The sequence below is a fragment of the Vitis vinifera genome, chromosome 16 (genome assembly GCF_030704535.1).
Source record: "Vitis vinifera cultivar Pinot Noir 40024 chromosome 16, ASM3070453v1".
In the NCBI taxonomy this organism is placed as follows: domain Eukaryota; kingdom Viridiplantae; phylum Streptophyta; class Magnoliopsida; order Vitales; family Vitaceae; genus Vitis; species Vitis vinifera.
Genome location: NC_081820.1, coordinates 25,835,001 through 25,862,777, shown reverse-complemented (window position 1 = coordinate 25,862,777; position 27,777 = coordinate 25,835,001). Strand labels below are relative to the sequence as shown.

The following is a 27,777-nucleotide window of genomic DNA, read 5'->3' as shown; positions in this document are numbered from 1 at the left end:
CTCCACGTGATATTTAACAACCACATAAAAAAGATGGGATGCATATCTAATGGATCATAAATTCTTTTTTGTAATACATATATAAAAATGTTTTTATATATCATATATAAACTTAATATATATCATTTAACAACATGTAATAATTTCATAAGTATAAACTCTAAAATAACAATTTTAAAATAAACAAAGGAGAGGTCTCTAAATAATGTTGAATGGTAAGAGAGATTGTATCTTTTTTTAATAATAAATGTTAGAATGAAATATTTCATATATTATTTAAAGAATTGTAAAACATCAAGATGAGATTGTTTAACAAATTTAAAATAAAGATTGGAGAGGTCTCTAAATAATGTTGAATTGTAAGAGAGATCACAACTTTTTTAAAAACAAATGTTTGGATGCAATTCATATATTATTTAAAAAATTGTGAAACATTAGGATGAGATATATTTAACAAATTTCAAATAAATGATGGAGAAGTCTCTAAATAATATTGAATCATAAGAGAGATTATATCTTGTTTAATAATAATGTTGGATGCAATTCATATATTATTTAAAAATTTTGAAACATTAGGATAGGATATGTTTTTTATTCTATTATTTACTCCTTCAATACATCAAATATTAGTATAGTATAATATATTTTAATAAATATAAAAATATTATTTTTTTCTATATATCCACATCTTTAAATCTCATATTTTCTTGAAAATAATATTATATATATATATATATATGATATTACATATATAATTAATTAATTCGTTATAGAGAAATTGAGCTCCATTCCCTATTAGCCTTTTCTTGCAGAGTCAATGACTTTTCCTCCAAAGCGAGTGACTTTATCTTTCAAGTTACATCTTTCAAATTAGGTGTAAAGATCTAATTTCATTGGCTACTTCAAGAAGGTCTAAGCCCCACTAGCATTCAAAATTAATTAATTAATTAATTTTTTAATCTAGGGATAGGTAGACTAAAAAACTTCCGTAACAGTGCTTGACATTTCAATTTGGTGGCTTTAATGAAATTCATTTCAACTTGAAATTCATCCTCTTCCTGAAATTCATCCTCTATCTTTTCATAGAAATCCATAATTGAGAAATTCATGGCTTCTTCCTTCTATCTCTTCCCGCTCATTGGATATTTCTAAAGGCAAAGGCATCAAGTAGCGAAATATTATGTATCACCATCTCATGAATGTTAAACACATGCAAAGGGATGAAATTATATAAATTAAGGTCATATTTAATTCAGGGTTTAGACTAGGATAAACTATTAATTTGCAATTCATATATACATATATATAATTTTAATTTGTATTATAGTACGTATAAATATGCTTTTATTTTTTTCTTTTTGGAATAAATTATTATTATTATTATTATTTTGTTCAAAGTGATTAAAATGAAATTTTTTTCAAAAGAAATATTTAACAAATCCAATGAATATGAGAAATAAATTTATTATCTAAAAGCCATATATATTGCATGTTTTTCCTGAGATTGTTAAATCCCATATAAAGGGATATGATAAATAAAATGAATAATCATTTATCTTATCCATTTTAAAACCAAACATAAAATAAAGTTGATATGATCTTAAGAGCATAGCATGTATCTTAGGTAAAATAAACAAAAAAATAAAAAATAAAAAGGTTATTATGATTTGCAAATAAGACTAAAATAAAAATTAATTATTTTGAAGATTATGAATGCTCATTATTACATCAACAACCCTTGTATGTGGATCAAACTTTTTAGTTGGTCCCTTTCAAGCATCATATTCCTTCGATAATTCTAGTAAGATTGGCTTTGTTGACATTGACCACTATATTGTCATAAACCATATGGTCCATTATACATGTCTCAGTTTCAAAAAAATGCCTACCAACGAAATTTCTTAGCAATAAATGGATATTTGTTCTTGCCTCGGAAGACTTTTACTTCTTTGCATTGAGAATTATGACTAAGGGAAGGATCTATAAACTTTTCAAATATGGATTTTCGTGGAAAAGTGGGTAGTATATTTCAACAAGGTGACAAATAATTTTTTTGGTTTTGTCTTGCTTGATTGCCCAAATAAGATATTAATTGATCTTAATTACGAAGGTGCCTAGGCAACTTCTTCATGCAGCCAGGAAAATTCAATCTTAAAAGTTACTTTGTTCTCACTATCATTGTGAGAAAAACTAAATGTTATTTATCATTTTCTATGAATGTTGAACACATGCAAATGATGAAATTACATAAATTAAGGTCATAGGACAAAATATTAATGAAATATAATATATTATAATATAATATAATATTTATATATATATATATATATATATATATATATATATATATATATATATATAACCAAAATTTTATCATTTTAATTTTTTTTTTTTTTTTTTGGTTATTCAAAGTGATTAATATGAAATGTTTTTGAAAGATATATCTAAGAGATCCAATAAATATAAGACATAAATTTATTATCCAAAATTTATATAGATTCCATTTTTTTCATGAGATTGTTAAATTCCGATATGATAAAAAGAATTAATAAAGTTAATATGACCTTAAGAGCATAGCATGCACCTTTAGATAAAGTAAACAGAAAATAAGAAGGTTGTCATGATTTGCTTGTAAAACTAAAATTTGAATCAATTATTTTGAAAAATATGGCGCCCATGAGTATTTCCAAAGCCTTGTAAGTTGGATAAGGGTTAACATACAAAAGTGTGGTCTTGGGTTAGAAAATGCAAGATATAGAAAGAAAACACACAAGGAAGGAAGGGAAATCATTATAATTACTCTGAGATGGGATATATATATATATATATATATATATATATATATATAGATATCATAAAGATGTAGAATTACTAAAAATAAAATAAAAGATAATTTGTCCGATGCTTCCATCAATTATTACTCAAAAGATCATTATGCTAAACTCAAAACCACTTTGAGAGACATATATATAAAGATTGAACTCAAAACATTGCAATGTATATAAAAGTATGGTACTTTGAGGAAACATAGAATAAGAAAATTGTTTTTAAATTAAGTTTACAAATACTTTTTTTTTCTAGAAATAATAAAGAAATATGTTAAGACTGTTCTCATAAATTAATTTTAAAAAAATGCTACTAAAAGTAGACAAGCCACATTCATACATGTTATTCTATGAATAGAAAAAAAATAAAAATAAATAAAAGGTCTAGTAAAAAAAGTCTATACATAAGACAAATGCATTAAACTAGTGTCAAGATTCCAACAAATGCCTTATTCTATGAAGTCATGAACAAGTAATGATTCAATTAAAACATGGAGTATCTGCCTAGAAACCTGTTATTCCATAAAAAGTATAAGTCGTGCAAGTTGATTAAGGCTAGGATTGAAATTACTAAACATATTTTTTGGTAAGATAAATTTTGTTAGGATTTTATGGTTATCCTATATCCTACTTCAAATCAATCTAGATGAAATTATATTATGTGATGAGTGTATAATCCTTCATTGAAACCTCTAACAAGTTAAGACAATTGTTAAAGAAAAATCTAAACCCAAACCTCTTGATCAGCTGGTTTTCTATATTGATTTTCTCCCCATAAAATTTTCCCTTCTTCCCTTCGTTTTGTTTGGTCATGGTGCCGCCCCCTTTGTAAGCAAATCGTTTCAACAAAATCTTAAAACTAATAACCTATGTACAAGAATCATTAATGTTTCACCTGCCAAGAACAAGCTAGGCTAATATTCACCTGTTTACAAATTAATTTCATAATCATTTCATAATTAGACTTAAAAAAATATTTTTCTTTTCTATTTTTATTTATGAATGTGTAGTTAGCAAATGTTGTAATCAGTGGTTCATGATGAATGGGATTTTTGTACAATAGACTAATTTTGAGGCTCACTTTTGAATTAAGGTCATGCGTATCTTTTAACATAAATCTGAAAATATAATAAAATATTTAATAAAATTAAGTTCTATTTAGACTTAAGTCAAATTACAATTTATTTAGTTTTAAGATAAATTAAACAAATCTCATTCGAAAAATTCAGGCTTACAACATCAATTTTCCTTTTTTTGCCATTAATTTTCCTATTAAATAATGAGATGCTCTAGAGAGCTTATTATTTCTTTATTATTAAGAGAAAACTCATAAATAATAAAAAATAAAAAAATAAACTAATCATACAATTTATGAGGAAATTAGTAAAAATTAAAATTAGATTTTGAATAGCCTTACATTAATTAACTAAAGGCATCCTTTTCCAAATTGGAAAATGCAAGAGATACCAAGTTAGGTTTCACTATTAAAAGTAAATTCCATGAAGGTAACTAGAATGCTAATTGAAACTCACAAAAATAGAATAATTTAAAGTCACTTGATCTAAATTACTCTAAAGGTAGGCATGTAGAGAAAGATATACAATTACAAACAAAAAATGATCTCTCATGAGTCCAAGTTGCAGTCCCTTCCCTAAAAAATGATACATGCATCAGTTTCTTTCGTGATTGGACTCATAAGGACAAAGGAGCTAAACTAGTCAAGTTTGAGAGACTGAACGCCAATTGCCATTCATTGTCATAATCAGTATCCAAAAAACATGATAAGATTCATAACACAATGACTAAGATATTCCATGGAGATGACAACATGTTGCTAAAAGAATTGATTGGTACCTAATATTCCATAGAAAAAGTTGTATAGATAAGATAGAACCCGTTAAACTAGCTTGGAGGTTTGGAAATTCATCAAAATTAGTTATATTATGAACTAGCTTGGTGGCTTTAATGTCAATCAAGCAAGACAAAACCAAAAAATCAATTAATTTATCCTCTTCCTGAAATTCATTTCCTATGTTTTCATACAAATTCATAATTGAGAGTTTCATGGGTTCTTCCCTTTATCTCATCCAACTCATTGGATATTTCAAAAGGCAAAGGAATCAAGTCCCTCCAAGTGCATGGAAAATCTCCATTTAGTGCCAAGAAAATGAACTCAACAAGTACCCCCATTTACAGTGGACCCTATATACAATGGGCCACAAAAATTGAAAATAGACTCAATATACAATGGACCACACAATGAATGAATCATAGTGAGACAATAGTCATATAATGGCTATATAGTTGTATGAACCACACAAATTGAAAATAGACCCTATTTATAATGGACCACACAAAGAATGAAACATAGTGAGAAATCAGTCACATACATACAATGGACTATATGGTCCACGACCATTACTAAGAAATAGTCAATTATAAAAATTCAGACTCCTTGAAATGATGCTGCTTGTGGGAATGATTTAAAAATTTTAATATTTTTTTTAAAAGAAAATAGACACATAGCAATAGGGTTTACATGATTCAATAATGTAATTAAATCCACCATCGATATGGAAACTTTTTAATAACAAACCCTAACCCCCAAAGAACTAATCTAAGTGGTTTCCGATAAGGAAATACTTACTTTCAACTAAAACATTTAAGGTTTGTCTACAAATATTTTTAAAATTAGTTTTTATTTTTAAAACAAAAATAATTTTCCCATCTCAAAAATATATCTAACAAATTTTAGAATAAAAATATCATGAAAATAAAGTGGTTGGTGTTTTTTTTTTTTTTTTTGTATTATTTCATTTTGCATGGTAAATTACATTCACCAAGAACTAATGAAGAAAACCATTTTTTAGAATTTCAAATAGAATTTTATTCTTAAAAATGATATAAAATTGTTTTTATGAATTGTTCTCAAAAACTTATTTTTAAAAATCATTTTTTAAAATATTATCTAACATGCCTCAAATTTTCTTATGAGAACCTAACCTTGCAGTTTCCCAGGTCTAATTTGCAAGAAGCAAAATAATGTTGCGAGATCTTCACAAGTAACAAGGCAACAAATCACATGAGAACAAGTCTATGAAAACTTCTCAATGTTTCATTTTATTCTTTCCATGATGCAAAGCTCTAGTTTCCAAGATGGAAACTTGTCCACATAAAATTTTCCATTTTTTCTCAACTCCTCCTAGCCACCTTAATAGTAGTGAAGCTTCTTCCAAGAAAGTAAGACATAATGACTAAGGTTATTTGTTCGAGGCTAGTTATTTAATAAACTCCCTTATAGTTGCTTACCTAACATCAAAGCCTACTATCTTTGGAGGACAAGAGTCTTCCACATTTTTTATTTTTTGAAATTCATCTCTCCACCATCTCCATCTCTCAATCATTAAACGGCCTAGAAAAGCGAGGATTCCAACCCCCTCCTCCTCTGAAACAACCCACACCTCAGCCACCCACTCCTCTTTAGAAGCAGTCAGCTCAAACAACGAAGGGAAGGAACGGCTTAAAGTGTCGTCGTCGCACCACCTATCTTCCCAAAGTCTCACTCTTCTTCCATCCCCAATGGAGAAAACGAAATTGCCCCTCATTAAAGGTCATTCCTTCCTAATTTCCTTCCAAAACCCCCACACCACCCCCTTTCTTCTACCACATACTTCCTACTTATCATTTGTTTCCAAAGAGTCCCATTTTCTTCCGCAAAGCACCAACTCCATTTTTTGGAAACTCCATTTCCAAAAAAAACTAATTGTCTTAATATCAGAAACAAAAGAAGGTTGAGGCTGCAACTATTATCACTAGCAAATAGTTATCATTCTACAAGTCTTCTAATTTATTTTAAATGTTTCAAACTTCACCTGCTTAGACATGTCTAACAACTTCTTTAGCAGTCAGGCCAAGAACTTAGCCTTTAAGATCAATAAAAATAAACATTCCACATAAGAACTTGGTTTTTTTCATTTCTTTTGATAAATGTAAAATTTTCGTAATTTGAAAATTTTCACCTTAAGCTTAATTTGCTGATTATTTGACTTGGATGGCTACTTATAAGTACAAACCATCTTTAAAGAATAAATTGCTGAACTGTTTAGGCCTGGAACATGTAATAAACACCTAATTTAAAAAACCAAAATATAAAGATTGTTTTTAGTATAATAAAATATTTGGTTGCTTTATAATAAAAATATAAAGCAACGTCTACTGGTATTTTTCAATTTGTCAAAATATGGAATGCAGACATAATAATAAATAGAATTTAAGAGATACCAAACTAGTGATGCAACATAATGAACCTATTAACTTGTATTTTAAAAGAGAACCTTAGAAAGGCCATACTTAGGACTCTAAAATTTTCATTCTACTTATGATCTAACCATGGGGGATTTTGGAAAGATCATAACCTCAGAGAAAGGCATCAGACTAATACCTGCATGGAAATTTGCACAAGATTTCAGATTCCAATCATTGAGTTCAAGGCAGTTTAAATACAAAGCTCGCAAGTAAATTCACAAGTTCAATATTTGAAGACCAAAATTGACTCAAGAAGATGCTCTATATGCTTAATTATCATTTTAGGATACTTCAATTATGTGAATACAAGAAAAAAAAATATTTTCTATTTCACTCTTTTTTTCATTTGTTTCTTAGAAAAAAACTTAATTTCTTAAGCATTTCTTTTCACATAAAACTTTATACTATAAAAACTATTACTTGTTATTTATTACTATTATTATTGTAATAATTCATACAATGATCAAAAGAAAGAAAGAAAGAAAGAAAGGAAAAATCATTGCATGATAAAATTGCTCTATAGAATAGATTAAGTTAATAAACAAATTCATTTTTTAAATTTTCTTATGCTTATTGTAAGTAATTCACTTTCATAGCAATCACATTTAGCTCTAGCATATTCAATATCAAAAATGAAAAAAAAAAAAAAGGAACAAAAAGTAAATAAATAAATAAATAAGTTTCTTCCAAACCAATAAGCTGATATCAAATTGTCCAACTTTGTATGATGAGGTTAGAGAGATGGCAGCCCCAGTTGCAATCCTATTGTTTTGGTCAAGGGTTTACTTGTTATCTATCATGCTTAAGGTTAATCCCCTGCATGATAAAATATAGACTTAATGGTAAAACTTATGAAATAGTTTTATGTTGTTACCTTTTCTACAGAAAGAAAATAAGAAACTATTAATTATTAAGTTTATCAAACTTCTATCACATTTTCTAAGAAAAATAGGAAGAAAAAAAAATCATTAATATCTTGTTGTTTCCTTTTTTTTTTTCAAGATAACAATGGAGCTACTCCAAAGTTTCAACTTTTCTATGCTTTCTCTTTACTGTTGTCTTGCCAAAGTCTCACTTTGTCCACCCTGCTAATAAGCAAACATGCCATTGGAGGGATGATATTGGCCCTACTGGGGACTAGATTTTTATCCAACTTAAGAGAAACCTAGCCATAGAAGGTGCATCCACACAAAGAAAGAAAAAGGAAATGCCTTATCTTCAAAATGCAGGGGCCAAATGAGAGAGATGCCTATTGTCCCCACCCAGTCAAAGAATGAAAAAGAAAAATCAAATGAACATGACATAAAAGATAGTAAAACGTTTGGAGACTGGAATTCAATGAATTATAGCTCATTGTATCATGTGGAGAGTTAGGCTATAAACTTGTTTTTATGATAGCGAAACATAGTGAAGCATTGAAAAGAGAGTTTTTTAAATTATTGATACATAGGGTAGTCAATGGATGAAGAGGATGGCTAATGTTAGCAAATAGCTAAACAAGAAGCTTAATAGTAAACCCCTTTCAGATATATGGCTAGAAGGACAAGTAAGATGAAATCATTAAATGAATCTTTGTTTCTTTGATGGGGATTGCATTTTTTTTACTTTTTCTCTGATGGAACTTTGAAGTTACATTATATTTTGAGAAAACCAAAAAACATGAAAAACTGGAGAAAAAAAAAAACACTCGACAAAACTCCTAGCACCCAAAAATGAAGGTACATTAAAGTAAAAGTAAATTTTTTTTGGTTATTGTGTCTTTGATTAAATGATCTATAACTTGAAAACCAAAAAGAAACAAAGAAAAAAAACAAAAAAGAGAATGATCAACCAAAAGAAAAAAAAAAAATCCCAAATAGTTAGTGTGGATACATTGAAGCCTCTTCCACCAAATCAATTAGGTGAAATATGGGTTCGAGGGCAAACATGATGCAGGACAAAGTTTGATCAAAAGCTTGTGTTAGTTCCTCTTCGCAACGATTTATAACAACAGGTGACCTTATCTGAATCTCCCAATTAATTAGGTTCCATTCAAATCGAACCATCTTAATTCATTTAGAAAGGAAACATGGTGGTTAAGACATCAATTTTGGTTAAAATCAAATTATTAATGTTTTAATTTTGCCTTGTATTAACTTGTGAAGCCAAACAATGTATTCCTAATCAAACTGCTTAATCTCACAAGTGGCTTGCCTTGTGTTGTGGGACTCCTAAGCTAACCCTCATCTTGCTAACATCTGATTTGCCAAATTAGGCAAATTAGACCAGTCAGACCTGTTATAACATATTACTGAATACCTAAGATCCAAAGTTTGATTATTTCAATTGGTCTTTCAATTAGAACTCTATGACATATGTGAAATATAAAACTGCTTCTGAATTTTGTATCTCTTTGTACCATTGAGTTTCAAATATTCCACATTAAGGAAAATGGGTGCTCAATAAAAGAGAATGAAATAATGATAAGATTTTCATTCTTGAATATTTATAAGCCAATCTTGGTTATTATATCTTGATCTATAGCTAACTCTCTTGCCAATTTGGTTGGAGCTAACTCTCTCGGGATGTGAATTGCCTGAGATATGATGGCCTCAAATGAAAACAGAAAGGAAAGGGAAAAACCAACCAGAAAGAAAAGGAATTTGATAATTAGGAAATTGGCAGGAAGAAAAAGAAAATGCATTCAACCTAGTAGATAAAATTAGTAAAGTGTCTCTCCTATAAGCATAAGAATTTCCACTCAAAGAACAAATATCAAGCTTATGTCAATCAGCTAAATTAAAAATGTAAAAATGAGCCTAAAAAGTCAATTCCTGATTTTTAAGAAGTTAGAAAATCACAAAATTGCATTTGCCCCATACATGAGATAACAGGATTTGTATAGAAGTAAAAGAATGGTTGGTGAAAAACAGATGTTGAAGTCCATTTAAGAAATTAAAATTAAGGTAAATTAGGAAGCCTTTTCCCTCCAAAATTGCATAAACCCCAAAACCTATCCAATGTTTCTCCTGAATAGCAATTGTACATGAGATAAATATAATCAAATGACATGATTTTCAACATCAGAATTTTTAGATTTTTGAAAAAATGCTTTTAGTCCATACCCATTAATTTTGATAAACTTAATATTCATTTTTCCCCTTCTTCTTAGTGTTTACATGAAGAACAAAATTAGTCCAAGGGGGTTACTACTTTGATGGATTCAAAATAAAAAATAAATAAATAGATAAATAAAATGAAAAAAAAAAAAGAAACAAGATTAAGATGAGTCAAAGTGTAGCATCCTAATTAGGAAGAGCTTTGCTCTATTCGAAGCTCATAGCCTTTGATTTCATGAGGTGCAGACAAGGCACTATAATAATAGCAGACTGCATTGAATTTCATATCACTAAAATTTTCAACTTCATCTTATGCACGGAAGACAAAAAAACACAAAAGAGAAGGGACAGGAGCAATCATTGCTTCCAAGCTAAGCTTCGATGCACATGAAAATGGAAAGAAGAATAAGAGTGTAGAGATGGGGTATGTGAAAGTATGGTGAGGGATTGATGCTCATAATAATTAGTAAATATATACCAGGGAATCCAAACACAAACCCTAACCAGAAAAAGAGAGATGGGAGGAAATAGAAGTGATGAAAAGAAACCCAATTTGAAATCAAAGAAAGAAAGAAAAGAATAATAGAGTGTGAAGCCGTAGAAGGAATCAAAAGAATACCTAGAAGATGTGGGCGATGAAGTGGCTAAAGAAATTGGTCGTTGAGCAAGTTGGTCATTGATCTAAGCCCCCTCAGTGATGAGGATGTCAGTGAAGACAAGAATCTAGTCGGAGAAATATACAGTGATGAGGATGGGTATTATGGCTTTGGGAGAAGAGTTCAATGGTCTCTAATGGTGGCTAAGAAGAGTGAACGATAAAAGACATGGCTCTCAGTGGGTCCAGCAGTCTAAACCGAGCAGGAGAGATAGTGCTTATATAGTGGCTCTATGGTCGCGAACAAGCCCATGTGATTGTGCCTATTAGGCCATATATTGCTAGAAGAGCTTTTATAGCAGCAACCCAGCCCATGTGGTTGTGCCTATTGGGCCATATATTGCTATAAGAGCTTTTATAGCAGCAACCCATTCGTTCCCCAGCTATATGAGCTTTTATAGTAGCGATCTATTCCTCCCTCAGCCATAATGATGCAGAAATTTCTAATCTGTTGCGACTTATACAAGTATGATACTATATATATGTTTTGGTTGTGGATTTTGTTGGCCCAATTAAAACTATGTCACAATATCTCACTTTTCTTCTAGGTACATGTGTCCAACATTTCAAACGATGCCCTACCATGTGAATTTTCTTAGCAATAAATGAATATTTGTCCTTGCCTTGGAAGACTTTGACTCCTTACTAAGAAATGTGATGAAGGAAAGAAGTTATGAACTTTTCAATTATAGATTTCTCTGAAAAAGTGTGTTATATATTTCAAGAAGACAATAAATAACTTTTTTGACCAAATAAGATATTATTTGATCTTGTTTGTAAAGGTGTCTTGGCAGCTTCTTCAAGTAGCCAAGAAAATTCAATCTTTAAGATTCTTAATTTGTACTATCATCTCGAGAAACAGCCAAATATTATGTATCATGAATGTTAAACACATGCAAGTAATGAAATTATGTAAATTAATGTCATATTTAATGGATGGTATAAAGTAGAATAAAATATTAATGAAATATGATATAGTTTTTGTACAAAATTATGTGCAAAGGGTTACTTCTGCATAAGCAGATGAAAAAGAAGAAGAAAATTAACTAAGAATCATGATGATGTCACCCTCATAGTTGAAAAGAAGATGAATATAGGTGAATAGGATATCACCTATAAGCACCATCTGATCTATTGGAGCACTCGTAAAACATAATAAACTTATTAGCTTCTTGTATTCTTTTAATATGAATGGGGTACCTGCATCACTTCTCTTCATTGAAACTCTTCTACACAAACAAATTCATGGTGAGCACCCATTTCTTATGTCTTACCATCGCTTTATTCCTCCTTGCTTTGAGCTTTCTGAGTAAAAGGAAACTAGGATTTACACCACATTATGTAGAGTAAAAAAACGAAAAACAAAAAACACACTAGACAAGACTCCTAGTACCCAAAAATAAAGGTACATTAAAGTAAAAGTAAAAAAAAAAAAATTAATATCGTTTCTTTGATTAAATGATCTAGAACTTGAAAACCAAAAATGAACAAAGAAAAAAAGAAAGCAAAAAAGAGAATGATCAACCAAAAGAAAAATGATGAATCCCAAATAGTTACTATGGATACATTGAAGCCTCTTCCACTAAATCAATTTGGTGAAATATGGCTTCAAGGGCCAAACATGATGCAGGGCAAAGTTTGATCAAAAGTTTGTGTTAGTTCCTCTTCGCAACGATTTCTAACAGCAAGTGACCTTATTTGAATCTCCCAATTAATTAGGTTCCATTCAAATTGAACCATCTTAATTCATTTAGAAAGGAAACATGGTGGTTAAGACATCAATTTTGGTTAAAATCAAATTATTACTGTTTTAATTTTGCCTTGTATTGACTTGTGAAGCCAAACATTGTATTCCTAATCAGACTGCTTAATCTCACAAGTGGCTTACCTTGTGTTGTGGGACCTCCTAAGCTAACCCTCATCTTGCTGACATCTGATTTGCCAAATTAGGCAGATTAGACCTGTTAGACATGTTATAACATATAACTTAACACCTAAGATCCCAAGTTTGATTCTTTCAATTGGTCTTTCAATTATACCTCTATGACATATGTGAAATATAAAACTGCTTCTAAATTTTATATCTCTTTGTACTAGGGATGGCAATGGGGCGGGTTTTTTCGGGTACCCACCCCGCCCCGCCCCTAATGGGACAAAATTAAATTTTATTAAACGGGTTTGGGACGGGTTTGGGAATGGTTTAAAAAACCCGGAGCGGGGCGGGGCGGGGTGGGGCAATCCTCCATCACACTTTTGCCCTTGAACTCTTCTACTGTTCTGGGTATGGCAGCTTCTTGTCGCCGGAAACCAAAGAGCTTCTTCTCCACTTCCAAGACTCACCGGAGAGGACACGAAGAGAAGCACCAGAAGGGGAAGCTGGCCAGTCCAGGTTGTGATGTCGTCAGATTCAACAATCGGAGATCTGATCGCGGCGGCACTGCGGCAGTACGCGAAGGAGGGGCGGCGGCTGGAGTTACCCATGGAGATATGATCACAGCGGCACTACGACAGTACGCGAAGGAGGGGCGGCGACTGGCGTTACCCATGGAGATCTGATCGCGGCGGCACTGCAACAGTAAGCAAAGGAGGGGCAGCAACGTTACCCATAGAGATCTGATTGTGGCGGTGCTGCGGCAGTACACGAAGGAGGGGTGGTGGTTGGCTTTACCCACAGAGACCTTATCGCGGCGGCACTGCGTCAGTAAGCCCTGTCTCGCCGGTTTCAATGGTGAATTCAAAAAAAAAAAAAGTTAAACGGGGCGGGTGGGGCGGGTATAGGAATTTATTGTACCCGCCTCGCCCCGCCCCGCCCCGCCCCGCCCCGTTTAAGTTTTTAAATGGAACGGGGATGGGATTTATTTTAAATAAACGGGGCGGAGTTGGGATGGGGCGACCCGTCCCGAACCCGCCCCATTGCCATTCCTACTTTGTACCATTGAGTTTCAAATATTCTACATTAAGGAAAAGAGGTGCTCAATAAAAGAGAATGAAAGAATGGTAAGATTTTCATTCTCAGATATTTATAAGCCAATCTTGGCTATTATATCTTGATCTGTAGCTAAATCTCTTGCCAATTTGGTTGGAGCTAACTCTCTCCGGATGTGAATTGCCTGAGATATGGTGGCCTCAAATGAAAACAGAAGGGAAAGGGAAAAATGAACTAGAAAGAAAAGGAATTTGATAATTAGTAAATTGGCAGGAAGAAAAAGCAAATGCCTTCAACCTAGTAGATAAAATTAGTAAAGTGTCTCTCCTATAAGCATCAGAATTTCCACTCAAAGAACAAATATCAAGCTTATGTCAATCAACTGAATTTAAAATGTAAAAATGAGCCTAAAAAGTCAATTCCTGATTTTTAAGAAGTTAGAAAATCACAAAATTGCATTTGCCCCATACATGAGATAACAAGATTTGTATAGAAGTAAAAGAATGGTTGGTGAAAAACAGATGTTGAAGTCCATCTAAGATTACCACTTGAATCCTAAGAAATGAAAATTGAGGGAGGTAAATTAGGAAGCCTTTTCCCTCCTTCAAAATTGCATAAACCCCAAAACCTATCAAATGTTTCTCCTGAATGAGATAAATATAGTGAAATGACAGATTTTCAACATCTGAATTTTCAAATTTTTGACAAAATACTTCTTAGTGTTTACATGAAGAAAAAGAAGTAGTCTACGGGGGTTACTACTTTGATGGATTCAAAATAAAAAATAAATAAATGGATAAATAAAATGAAAAAAAATGGAAACAAGATTAAGATGAGTCAAGGTGTAGCATCCTAATTAGGGTGCAAAATGAAGAGCTTTGCGCCATCCAAAGCTTCCATAGCCTTTGATTTCATTAGGTGTAAACAAGGCACTATGATAATAGCAGACTGCATCGAATTTCATATCACTAAAATTTTCAACTTCATCTTTTGCACGGAAGACAAAAAAACACAAAAGAGAAGGGACACGAGAAATCATTGCTTCCAAGCTAAGCTTGGATGCACATGAAAATGGAAAGAAGAATAAGAGTGCAGAGATGAGGTATGTGAAAGTATGGTGAGGGATCGATGCTCATAATAATTAGTAAATATATACCAGGGAATCCAAACACAAACCCTAACCCTAACCCTAACCAGAAAAAGAGAGATGGGAGGAAATAAAAGTGATGAAAAGAAACCCAATTTGAAATCAAAGAAAGAAAGAAAGGAATAACAGAGTGTGAAGCCGTGGAAGGAATCGAAAGAATAACTGGAAGATGTGGGCGGTGAAGTGGCTAAAGAAATTGGTCGTTGAGCGAGTTGGTCATTGATCTAAGCCCCCTCAGTGATGAGGATGTCAGTGACGACAAGAATCTAGTCGGAGAAATATACAGTGATGAGGATGGGTATTATGGCTTTGGGAGAAGAGTTCAATGTCTCTAATGGTGGCTAAGAAGAGTGAACGATAAAAGACATGGCTCTCAGTGGGTTCAGCAGTCTAAATTGGGTAGGAGAGATAGTGCTTATATAGTGGCTCTATGGTCGCGGACAAGCCCATGTGATTGTGCCTATTGGGCCATATATTGCTATAAGAGCTTTTATAGCAGCAACCCAGCCCATGTGGTTGTGCCTATTGGGCCATACATTGCTATAAGAGGTTTTATAGTAGCAACCCATTCGTTCCCCAACTATATGAGCTTTTATAGTAGCGATCCATTCCTCCCTCAGCCATAATGATGCGGGAATTTATAATGTTTTTTTTTTTTTTGCTCAATTTACCATTTGACAACATACATGGAACTTTTTCTGAGAAAATTCCATTCATATGCTCTACTACCCTATTTTTCTTTTTATAAAACAAGAAAAATGAAAAACTTGTTTGAAAGCTATTTTTTGAAATTGAGTATTTCTCCAATAACTTAATGTTGCAGTGTTAAGTTGTCTTTTTAATTATTTTTAAGTTTAAAATAAGAAATTAACATTCATAGTCATTGGTATTGTATTTTGTTCTTTTTTCTTGAGTTAATATAAATATCATTTGTAAATATAAAAACATTAATTATCAAAATTTATCTAAAATTAAACAAAATTACTAAAAATACTTTTTATTTTTGTGCATAGATTACAACAACCAATATTTATCTAATTTCAGATATTTTAATTTTTACTCAATATATGGAACTACCTAGAGAAGAATGAACAGGTGCTCTAAGTAATTATCCCCAACATTAAATTTCTATTTTATCTATAAATTCAATTAATATTCCAATATCAACAATGATCAAGTCTTCATCAATCTCACGCACAAAATCTCTAATTACACAAATAGACATAGTAATAATAGCAATTCATATAAACAAAAAGCTATAACCCAAATAGCTTTGCGTTGGGCCTAGAATTGCTTCCTCAACCCCATTGGGCTTTGATGCTGGGTCTCAAACGTGCTAGGCTAGGCTAAATCCAAGCTAGCCTATGGGTCGACATAATATTGCATTCCAATTCTAGAGACATCATCATAAGAAACTGAAAATTGGGTCTGTTCAACAAGGAGTAGGGAAAATGGAGTCGGAAGGGAGAACCTAAAAGTAAGAAAACAAGATGCAGGGAGGAGTTTGCTTAATGCTAATGAGGCATCATACATCTTCTGATTTGTGAAGTAAATTCTTATTATTTTTTATTTTATTTTCTGAAGTAAATTCCAAAGGGAAAACTATGAAAAGTAGTTTGTCTCTAGCAAGAAAATATTTGCATAGAAAAATACGTCATCTTACAAAATTGTATTCATACTTTAGGAGATAAAATATTATGTTACCTACTCTGCTAATCGCAAATCACAATTAACAAAATATCATGTTAGCTACCTACCCCAAGAGAAAACAATGACAACACCATGTGACATGTTTATTTATTTGTCAATTTTTTAGAATAAAAAATAAATTATTTATTTTGTTAGACTAATATTTACGTACGTATCGATGTAGAAAAACAAAACATTTACTATATTCAAGGTTGTTGATTACAAAAAATAATCACTATATTCATGTTGGACATATTTCTTACATTTAATTATAATGTCAGTCCTAGTGGTATCAACTTAAAAAAATAAATAAATAAATTCATGGGAAAGAAGCATGTTGGAAAATAAAATTATATCCATATTTAATTATAATGTCAGTCCCAAGTACACTACTTGTAATCATCTTTCTTGTGCAAATGACCTGGTGGACTTCAAACTTAAATAAAATCGAAATATAAATATAAAAGTGATCACTATAATATTCTTTATAGTGTTTTTAAAATTTCTGCACAAATCTGTCCGAACATGGAAAAATGATGTCTGAAGATCTGATGGTGGTTCTTAAACAACTTCTCAAGAGTAAGTACGACATGCAATAAAGACCCATTTGGGCTCTCCCATTAATTGGGTCCAGATAACTTGCTATAATATAGCAAGCCCAGATAGGTTTGTGTTGATGGCTAGAATTGCTTCCTTGGCCCAGTTGGCTATGATTCTAGGCCCAATAAGCAAATGGACTCCTTTCACGAAAGGGGGAACCTATGTGCCTTTTGATTTAAACTTTGTCAAGGTTGTGAATTTGGTTTATTTTCAAGTAGTATCATAGTATATACCGCTTGTTGAAAATGTCGCGTTTAGGAAAAGGATGGTTTTCTCTTCACCGGTGGAATACTTTAAAATGTGTTGATTTATTAGGAACTAAATTCTAATAATTAAAGCATTATTATTATTATTATTTTAATTTTTTAATTTGCACGGTTTCTCACCTACTTTATATTTATAATTAGATTTGAAAAAATTCATTTATAAATTATTTCATGTTTTATGTTCTTAGGAGGTAATTTTAGATAATATTTTTTAATTATTTTCTATTATTTATTTATGACTGTTTTAAAAAATAATTATATAAATATGTGAAATAATTAAAAAAAATATTATATATAAAAATTATTTTTAAAACATAATTAAAAATATTTTAAATTTTTAAACAAATTTTTATTCTATAAAAATTAAAAAATAATTTTCAAAAATGTTCCCTTATTTTATTACCTCAAAATGACATAATTTAGAATAATTACGTCAAATATTTTTGTTTGAAATAATTTCTTCAAAATAACCCTCCTTTTGTTTGATTACTTTTTGCTTATTAATATCATACAATTGTTGAATTTCTAACTGCAAGTCTTTTTTCCTTTCCTTCGACACGTAATAGCAATGCATCATGTAAGATGTAGCAAAATAAAAATAAAGATGATTATTTTGTGCTTGTTAAATTTTTTATAAACCATCTATTTATGATAAATATTTAATATGTAAAGATTATTCTAGAATTATCATAAAAAAATTAATTGTCTTTATTAAAACGAAAATTATCATATAGTTTAACATTAATATAAAAAATATTGAATCAATAAATAATTTAAATATAGATTATATAAAATTTTAAAATTAAAGTATTTATTAAATTTGTGAAATCGAAACCGGAGCATTGATTGAAAATTGGACCGGCCCATGTGCAGCCTCTAACAATTCGAGTTAGAAATCAGCCCAGTTTCAGCCCAAATGTTCAAAATTAGGCCGCCCCATGGAGCCCATAACTTCCCCAATGAACGTAGTCCCAGTCCGATCGGCATTTGTCACTTGTCCAGGGCTCTGCGTTTCAGCACTCAATCGTCCCCTTCTCCAAACGCTGCGTCTCACGCCGCGTATCGGTCGATCTCTCGGTTCAAGGTACTGTTCCAATTTATTTTCCCAATTCAATCAGTCAATCGATTTCTGCGTTATATGCAATCGTTTGGGTGCTGAGAAAATGAAAGAAAATTTTGAATCGCAAAATTTTCATCATCCAGGGTTCGAGAATACTGAAATTTGCATTTTACCTGTAACTTATAATACACTTTGGCTTGAATTTTTTAATTATTTGATTTTTTTTTTTCGGATTTTTGGCAGCAAAGAGAGTGAGAGAGATAACATAGTAAACAAAATGTGGTATATTTGTAAGCAAAGATACCATGCTTACAAATGTCTCTCTTCATGATGGTAGTGCACTGGTGCTGTTTGGTTATCCAAATAACAGTAAATTAGATTTGCACGATATACAAATCACGCGCTTTTAGAGAGGGGAATCTTTGTGTCACATCACAATATAACCATCTTATCTTACCCACTTTGTTATCCATCGACACGTGTTGTACTATCGGACTTGAAATATGTTTAAAACGTTTTTGATTTTGACAATAAAAAACACACAAAAAAAAAAAAAAAAAAAAAAAGAAAGTTTGATAAGGAGTTGAGAAAAAAAACAATTCCCTTTTTAGAACTAAAAAAAATAAGGGAACGTTTTTTAAAATTATTTTTTAATTTTTATAGAATAAAAATTTGTTTAAAAATTTAAAATATTTTTAATTATGTTTTAAAAATAATTTTTATGTATAATATTTCTTTTAATTATTTCACATATTTATATAATTATTTTTTAAAACAGTCATAAATAAATAATAGAAAATAATTAAAAAAATATTATCTAAAATTACCTCCTAAGAACATAAAACATGAAATAATTTTTTGTTGTCAAATATGATTTTTTTTTTTTAATATTTTGTTTAAAAGTATAGAAATTATTCTAAAAAATAGTTATCAAATAAGTCCTAAGATATTTTTTAAAAACATCACTTGTTTTTTAGGACCATTTTATAAAATAATTATATAAATATAAAAAAATAATAAAAATAAAAATATTATAGATAAAATTTATTTATAAAACATTAAAAATATTTTAAATTCTCAAATAAATTTTTATTTTACAAAACATCATACAATAGTTTTTAAAAATTATTTTTATTTTTTGAAAGAATTTACCAATCTTTATAATTTTCAAAGAATTAATTTTATTCCTTGATATATAAATATACTAAATCATCATTAATTTTAAATTTCATACCCTTATAAATATAACTTTTTCTTATAAAGTTTAATTAATAAATTTTATTTTCTAAAAAATAAATTTAATAGACAAAATGCATATAAAAAGTTACTTGTGCTTTACTGTTATTTGTCTCGCTCACTTATACTGGTCCACTTTTTAATTTGCTGCATTTCTTCCTTGCTAGGAGGCTGCTTACTGCGTATTATTGGTAAGGCTACCAAATTCCACTACTAATTTTCCATGAAGTAATATTATAAAGAGTTGATATGAAAATTCTTGGAATTCTTTCATTCAAAGGATGTTCAGTGATCTCTAAATTAAATTTGCTTTGTTTGACCGTACAAATTAATTTGAATGTGAATTCAATTTTTAAATTTGTAAATTCAAATTCTGCTTCAAAATTGATTTTATATATTGACTAGGATGAACTTAATTTAAGTGTAATTCAACTCCACTAACATCTAAAGAAGTCAAAATAATTGAATTGAAATTGGGGTCTTATTATCCAAGGCCCCAGTCCTATGCATTCAACAACATATTATTTTTTTCTGCCACTCAATCCACTAGTAATTGCATCAAATTGCTCCCCAAGCAACAATACGCTATAAAAGCTTGGTGAAAAATCTGTTTTAGGTGAATTAAGTGATTGTTAAAGTAGTTGCTTCACTTGGCTCTCTAACAACACTACCACTTTTTTTACTTGGTACGAAGGTAGAATGTATTTTTCCTACCACTTGTATATGATGGATTTAACTTTATTTGTGATATCTTATTTCTTTTTTTAAAATATTCATTGCTTTGACAATTGATTTGTGTTTAGTCATAGGAAGAACTCTACTTAGGATATTGTGCCTATTTGCCTATTTGGTTTACAAGTTCCATAAGAGACATCTATAATCATATGATAGCATTGAAGAATTCCTACGGAGTCACAAAAATCTTCAACCTATCAAGTACTCATATTCAGATATAAAGAAGATGACTTATAACTTTGCGAATAAATTAGGTCAAGGAGGCTTTGACTCTATATATAAAAGAAAACTTCGAAGTGGTCGCATTGTAGCTGTAAAAGTGTTGATGATGTCAAAAGCTAATGGACAAGATTTCATCAATGAAGTTGCTACAATAGGAAGGATTCATCATGTTAATATGGTGAGACTTGTTGGATTTTGTGTACAAGGATCAAAATGGGCACTTATATATGATTACATGCCCAATGGCTCTCTTGATAAGTTTATTTTTCTTAAAGAAGAAAATAACACTCTTTTGAGCTTGGAAAGGTTGTATAAGATTGCACTTGGAGTGGGGCGTGGGATTAAATACTTACATCAAGATTGTGATATGCAAATTCTACATTTTGATATCAAGCCACACAATATTCTTCTTAATGAAAACTTTACACCAAAAGTTTCAGATTTTGGTTTTGCCAAATTGTATTCGACAAATGAAAGTATAGTATCTCTCACTGCTGCACGAGGAACATTGGGATATATTGCTCCAGAATTGTTCTATAAAAACATTGGAGGTGTCTCATACAAATTAAGATGATATTTATAGTTTTGGAATGTTATTGTTGGAAATGGTAGGAAGAAAAAAGAATGTGAATGCAAATGCAGAGCACTCGAGTCAAATATATTTTCCATCATGGATTTACGACAAATATGATCAAGGAGAGAATATAGACTTGGAAGATGCTACTGAAGATGAAAATAAGTTTGTAAAGAAAATGGTTATAGTTGCACTATGGTGTATATAGATGAAGTCGATAGACTCCCCTTCAATGAGCAAAGCCTTGGAGATGTTGGAAGGAAAGGTTGAGTTGTTAGAAATGCCTCCTAAGCCTACTCTATATTATGAAGAAATCTAAATTGAGGATCATATCAACAATCCAATAGGAGCATCAATTTCCTTGCACAATTCCATGGATATGTAGCATTTTACCTACTTGCATTCTCTCTTGTGATATCATATGTTTGTAATTTGGCATAGATGTATGCATGGGCTGTAACTCCTCCTGCAAGGTCCAATATATAATGTAGTATTGTCTTGAGGCACTAACATGTAATATTTTTCCCAAGCCCCTCCATTGGATCTCTCATTTTGTTTTTATGTCTCCATGTGGTACACTACCTAGGTCATCATTGGAGATAAGACAACCTAAAGGATCCCCTTATATAAAAAGAATGAACCGGTAAAACCTTATGTGGTCAAATTATCAAATTCAAATGATTTAAAATTATCATAGATTCCTATAATATATTTATATTAATTTATTAAAAAAATTAAAAATACCCTATAAAATTATTAATTTTATTAAAGTATTTTTATTGCATTTTGATAGAAAAATTAAGTCATTCAAGATTTTAAATAATTTTTCATATAAAATATTTTATTTGAAAGTTTCATTAACAAATTGGTGTGATCATTTTTGGTGTGAATATATTATTTTACTTTTTGCTGGCGTAACTATAGAGACATGAAGGCCCACAAAGGTTCCAATACAGAAATATTAAGCATTTTTAAATACTGGCAAGAGTGTCTCAACCTCCACATCATGGTTTTAGTGCATTTTTTAAGGGAATAACGTCTGAATATTGAGCTATCTTTCCTGCTCGTGTATGTCGTACCTCATGCAGAGATACAAAAAGGGTAGGAGGGGTGGAGAGTGTATGGAAATGGTTAGGAGTTTTTCATTGATGAAAACCTTTTTCAGTTGATTTGTTTTAGAAAATAAATGATGGGGAAATAGGGGAAATTAATTTCTTAGAAAAATTGAGAGAAGAGATGAAAAAAAAATGAAGAAAAAAAAATAGATTTAAAGTTAATGAATTCTATTTATGTGTTACTTCAAATTAATTTTACATATTTTTTTTTATGTAATGATTAAATAACTTAAAATTATATAATAATTTTTAAATTAATTTTAATTATATTTGATTTTCTTCATATATTTTTTTATAATGAAATCAAATATAAGAAAATTGTTTTCCTTAAACATTATTTGATTATAGGAAGATCGGGATTTAAGCTTTGAATATAATTTTTGATAAATTTAACTTAATTCCCCACTATCCTTTTCCTACAAAGCTTTACATTTAAAAAAGGCCTCAATATGACCCATCATCAAAGATAGTGCTTCATTTTTCAATTTGGTGGCCTTTATGGTAAGTGAAGAAAGACAACCAAAAAAATTTCATTCTCCCTTTCAGGAAATACATTACCTACTTTTCCATAAAGATGAAGCTTAGTTGAGAAAGTCATGACCTCTTCCCATATCTAGCCCATTCCACATTGATCATTGCAAAAGAATTTAAAGTGTGTCAAATGCAAGGAAAAACCTTCAAAAGAATTGACTTATTGGATATGAAGATAGGAACTTGCAGCAGCGTAAAGAAGAAGAAGAAGAAGAAAAAAAAAATATGATAATTTATAGTTTTCATTATTACCTTAATAATTTTCAATAATTTTTTTCAAAAGAACTAAGAAAATGTCCCAAAGTTTTTTTCATTATTATATAAATAATTTTTCATATATTATCAAAGAATAAGGGATAAACTCTCATTTTATTTTAATAGCTAAATAAAATAAAATTTATCAAAAAATTATCTAAGTGGTTTAACTATTAGTCATTGGTATCAATTATTTTTTTCTAAGTTTATTTTAATTTAGTTTAATTCTTTAGAATTTATATTTTAATTTTGTGTCACTTTTTCATTGAAGAAGTGTATGTTTTGTTTGGTATATCTCCAAGTAATTTTTTTTAAAGAATAAACAGGAAGAAAAATAGATAAATAAACTTATAATAAAATAAGTTTAAGTAAAGATTTTATAGATGATAAAGAAGAATTAATTTATCAAATAAAATTAGAAATACTGAAATAGTGGGAAAAAAATTTAATAACAAAAATAGTTATAATGATTGATATGATTATAGTATAATTAATTACTATAAACATTAAAAAAAAATTATAAAAGCACAAAATAAGGAAAATAAATATCTTATTGGGCTGCCATGATCAAATTATGTCCCGTATACTAATAGAAAGTTGGTATCAAACTCCGTATCAAGCCCAACCCAGCCTGAGTAGCACATGATCCAAGCTCCGCCTATGGACCTTCCATTGGGCTTGGCCCAATCAAATAGAGTAGATTGTTCCATTGATTTGATGTTCTGGCCTAAATGCAATTGATCTTAAACACATGGAGGAACCCTCAAACCCCTCGGCTAAGACAAGCTTGTTTGCATCAACGTCCTAAGCCACTGGACTTTTTATTGTTTGGGTTAAACAATATATACCATATATTGAAAGAGTTTGAGTCCATTATTATTATTATTATTATTATTATTATTATTATTATTATTATTAGAGTCCATTTTTTTTATCTTCTCATTGGTTAATTTCTCCCACAATTTAATATTTTTCATGGTCTACTGTACACATGATCCATTCGTAATTTGTATTGGCTAAATATCTCATTTTAAATAACCACTAAATAAATTTTCTTAGCATTAAAAAGAGGTTGATCCTTTGCCTTCCGAGGATAATCCATTCGCATTAGAAATGTGATAGGCGTAAGGAGATGACCAACCCTCCCCAAAAATTTCAATATTAATGAATTTTGTCTTTGGTAATGCATCCGTATGAGACCTTTCTAAAGGTAAAGCCACTTGGTTTGTAAGGAAAGGATGGTAGAGAATTAAGCTTAATTTTTTAAAAATTGTAGTCATAAATTAAAGGCCAAGTTTTTATTTGAAAACTCTTGCTTGCTTCTTAGTGCAAAGCAAAAGATTATATACTTTATCGAGTTATTGGGTAATATGATCTAGCTCAAGGAGCAACTTAATTTAGTCAATACATAACTAATTCGTGTTACTTCTCAATCCAATAAAAAAGTGGTAAAGGCAAAAAAGAAAAAAAAAAGAAAAAACAAAAGAAACTCTATATAGGCATAGTGGATGAGACTCTTATTTTCAAGTTCCCTATATCTATTCTATTGCTATTTTGTGCAATACTCTCTATCTTGAATGTGATGGACATTAGTTACTCTTACTTGATTGAAAGGTAATCTCTAGAGTTGTGTAGCTAAACTATAAATTGGGTTGTGAGAATATTCTTGGACATATTCATTAAATTATCATACATGAGAAATACATTACATGGGAACAAGAACTTCTAGAATCTAACATCAAATGAGCAATTGGTATAATGATTGTGTACAATCATTTGTTCAATTAACAGAAATATAAATAAAAATGCTATGATGATGAACAACTACAATATGAATTTGTATCAAATTTACACATTCATGATAATTTGAACATATAGACAATTATTTTACTCTACTTCTGAAATGATTGCCAACTCTTGTTGAAAAGCACTTCTTGGCTTGCTCAAGTTTGTCTTTGTTGGAGTTGTTGAAGCAAAAGGATTAGGAGGTATGGTTAACTTGCCTCCTTTTCCTTCCAACATTTGAACTACAATTTTCATGGAAGGTCGATCCATTGGATACCATTGAATACATGAGAGTCCCACAATTGCTAATTTCTTTGCAATCTCAACATCTCCTTTTTCTTCAATCCGAATATACAATTCTTCCCCTATATCCAAATGATTATAAATCCATTCTGGGAAGTATACTTGGCTAGTACTCTCCACACTAACATCAATGTTCTTCCTCTCTCCAACCATTTCAAGTAACAACATTCCAAAACTATAAACATCTGACTTATAAGACACATTCCCAAAATTCCTAGACAACACTTCTGGAGCAATGTAGCCTATTGTTCCCCTTGCAACTGTCATAGAAACTGCACTTTGTTCCTTAGAGCACAATTTGGCTAAACCAAAGTCAGAAATCTTTGGATTAAAATTGTGATCAAGTAAAATATTATGAGGTTTGATATCAAAATGGAGGATTCTTTGATCACAACCTTGATGAAGATACTCAATTCCTTTCGCTATACCTATAGCAATTTCTTGAAGTTTCTTCCAACTAAGTGAATAGTTCTTAACAACTCTTGAAAATATGAACTTCTCTAATGACTCATTTGGTAAGTACTCATAAATTAGAGCTCGTTTAAATCTATCAGCACAAAATCCAACTAAGCGAACTATATTAACATGGTGGATTGTACCCATTGTTGCCACTTCATTAATGAACTCTTCCCCATTTCCCTGAGAATTATTAAGGATTTTTACTGCAACAAAAACTTCATTTGAAAGCTTTCCCTTGTACACGGTTCCATAACCTTCTTGGCCTAATGTATCTTTGAATTGATTTCTAATCCTTTTAATATCAGCATAGGAGTATCTTGAGGGCTTGAGAGCTTCATAGTATTCCAGAAACCTTTTAACCTTTATTCTATTCTCTCTTTCTGATTTATTTGAGCTATAGAGACGATAAAACATAGCAATTACTAACATAAGTAGAAAGAAATCAAAGATTGTGCCTGCGTACATAAAAAAAAGAAAACTTAAACTTTTTTTATTTAAATAAATAGATAGAATAACCAAGTTAAGAATCCTTATTTCTATAATAAAAATGCATAAATAAAATATTACCTGTTACCATTGTTTGCTTTGATACACCTGTAAAATATTAAAAAATAATAATAATTAGCTTGTTGTGCTCTTGGAATTAACAAAATCATGCTAAATTACATGCATATGATATGATTTTAATTTAATTTTATTCTAGGCTTCAACCCTATCTTTTTGGGTCTCTTTCTTGTACTCTACATGTTCATTTTTTAGCTAGTACCAATTCTACTGGTGACTCCATTCCAACTTGTAGTTAAAACTTACCCTTCTAATCTTTATTATGCATCTTAGTTAGACTATTATGTTTCATAATAACCTACTGTCATAATGAAGCCCTCAACACTAATTCACCCTATTTTATTACAAAAACTAAAATAAAAATAAAACTCTATCTCAAACAAATCTCTATCCTTATCCTATGACATTATATATAGTGAGATTCCAATTGGTGAATTGACACTTGGCAATTTGATTGACCATTAACATATAACTTCTCATGTTAGATAAGAGGGCAAAGGTATCCATGCATGTGGATACCCATTAAAATTAGGAAAATGATATTTATGAAATTTTTCACACAACTATGATTATTGGGAGTTGCAACAAAGATGGATTACCTGGGAGGTTAGTATTCTCTACTTGGATATGAAACAATAAATGAGAAAATCATCTATTTTAAACAATCTTTAGTAATTTTCTTTTAGTTCCTTAAACATCTCCAAAATCCAAAATGAATACTTGAATATCAATTATATTACTTTGCATTTTTACATTCACATCCTTGGAAAAGTATGGAGAAACGAAAAAAAAATGTACTTATCATAAGTAGTTAGAAAAGATTCCATTACAAAAGAACTTTTAACATTGTTGTTATATTTCTTTAATTTTTCAAAAAATTAACTCCAAAATAAACATTTAGCTCTTTGTCCAATTATTTCCTTATAACTTTTCAGGGCTCTAAAAATTTGAAGAAAGAAAAGAAACAATATAAAACTTTAGCCCAAAAATTCATGATTGATAATTTCTTTACTCTTGTTACCATTTTTGCATAAAGACAATAATTTAAAAATGTATAAAATTATTTTCACTAATTAATTATTATTTCAAATTATGACCTAATATAGACAAAAATATTTTGGTGAAAGAGGCAAAATGATTAGAACTTTAAAAAAATCCTCATGTAAATAGTAAGTAAACATATAGTACTTCGATTGGTTGTAATCAAATTGATCTTTTTTCCTTTTTTTATTTTTTATTTTTTATCTTTCAGACTTTCAGAATCCCAATAAAAAGTAAATTCCATCCAAGATTTTAGTTCTACTTTCCATAGCTTAGAAACTCGATCAGTAGAATTTATCAGCTCATATCCTTTGCAATGGCTTTTTAATTCCAAAATGGAGTATTTGTTTATTAGATCATTGTAGAGGATATGAGGCGGGAATGAA

The 27,777-nt window shown here is 30.2% G+C and overlaps 1 protein-coding gene and 2 long non-coding RNA genes across 3 annotated transcripts in view; 1 reads left to right on the top strand and 2 right to left on the bottom strand.

Annotated features, from left to right (window-relative positions):
• Positions 1 to 6,974: 6,974 nt before the first annotated feature.
• LOC132255274 (uncharacterized) lies at positions 6,975 to 12,923 on the bottom strand. Its single transcript, XR_009467948.1, has 2 exons — positions 12,084 to 12,923; positions 6,975 to 7,266 (listed from the first exon to the last, which is right to left on the bottom strand). It is a non-coding gene; the product is annotated as an uncharacterized LOC132255274 (long non-coding RNA).
• A 5,547-nt stretch (positions 12,924 to 18,470) lies between these two features.
• LOC132252685 (uncharacterized) lies at positions 18,471 to 21,844 on the top strand. Its single transcript, XR_009464441.1, has 2 exons — positions 18,471 to 18,595; positions 19,975 to 21,844. It is a non-coding gene; the product is annotated as an uncharacterized LOC132252685 (long non-coding RNA).
• Positions 21,845 to 24,886: 3,042 nt separating this feature from the next.
• LOC100258074 (rust resistance kinase Lr10-like) overlaps positions 24,887 to 27,777 on the bottom strand; it is a 3,173-nt gene continuing 282 nt past the window's right edge. The window contains exons 2-3 of the mRNA XM_002262763.5: positions 26,354 to 26,380; positions 24,887 to 26,241 (exon numbers count right to left, since the gene is read on the bottom strand). Of these exons, the coding sequence (XP_002262799.3) occupies positions 25,127 to 26,241; positions 26,354 to 26,380 (1,142 nt within the window). The 3' untranslated portion in view covers positions 24,887 to 25,126. The remainder of the gene's footprint in view (positions 26,242 to 26,353; positions 26,381 to 27,777) is intronic.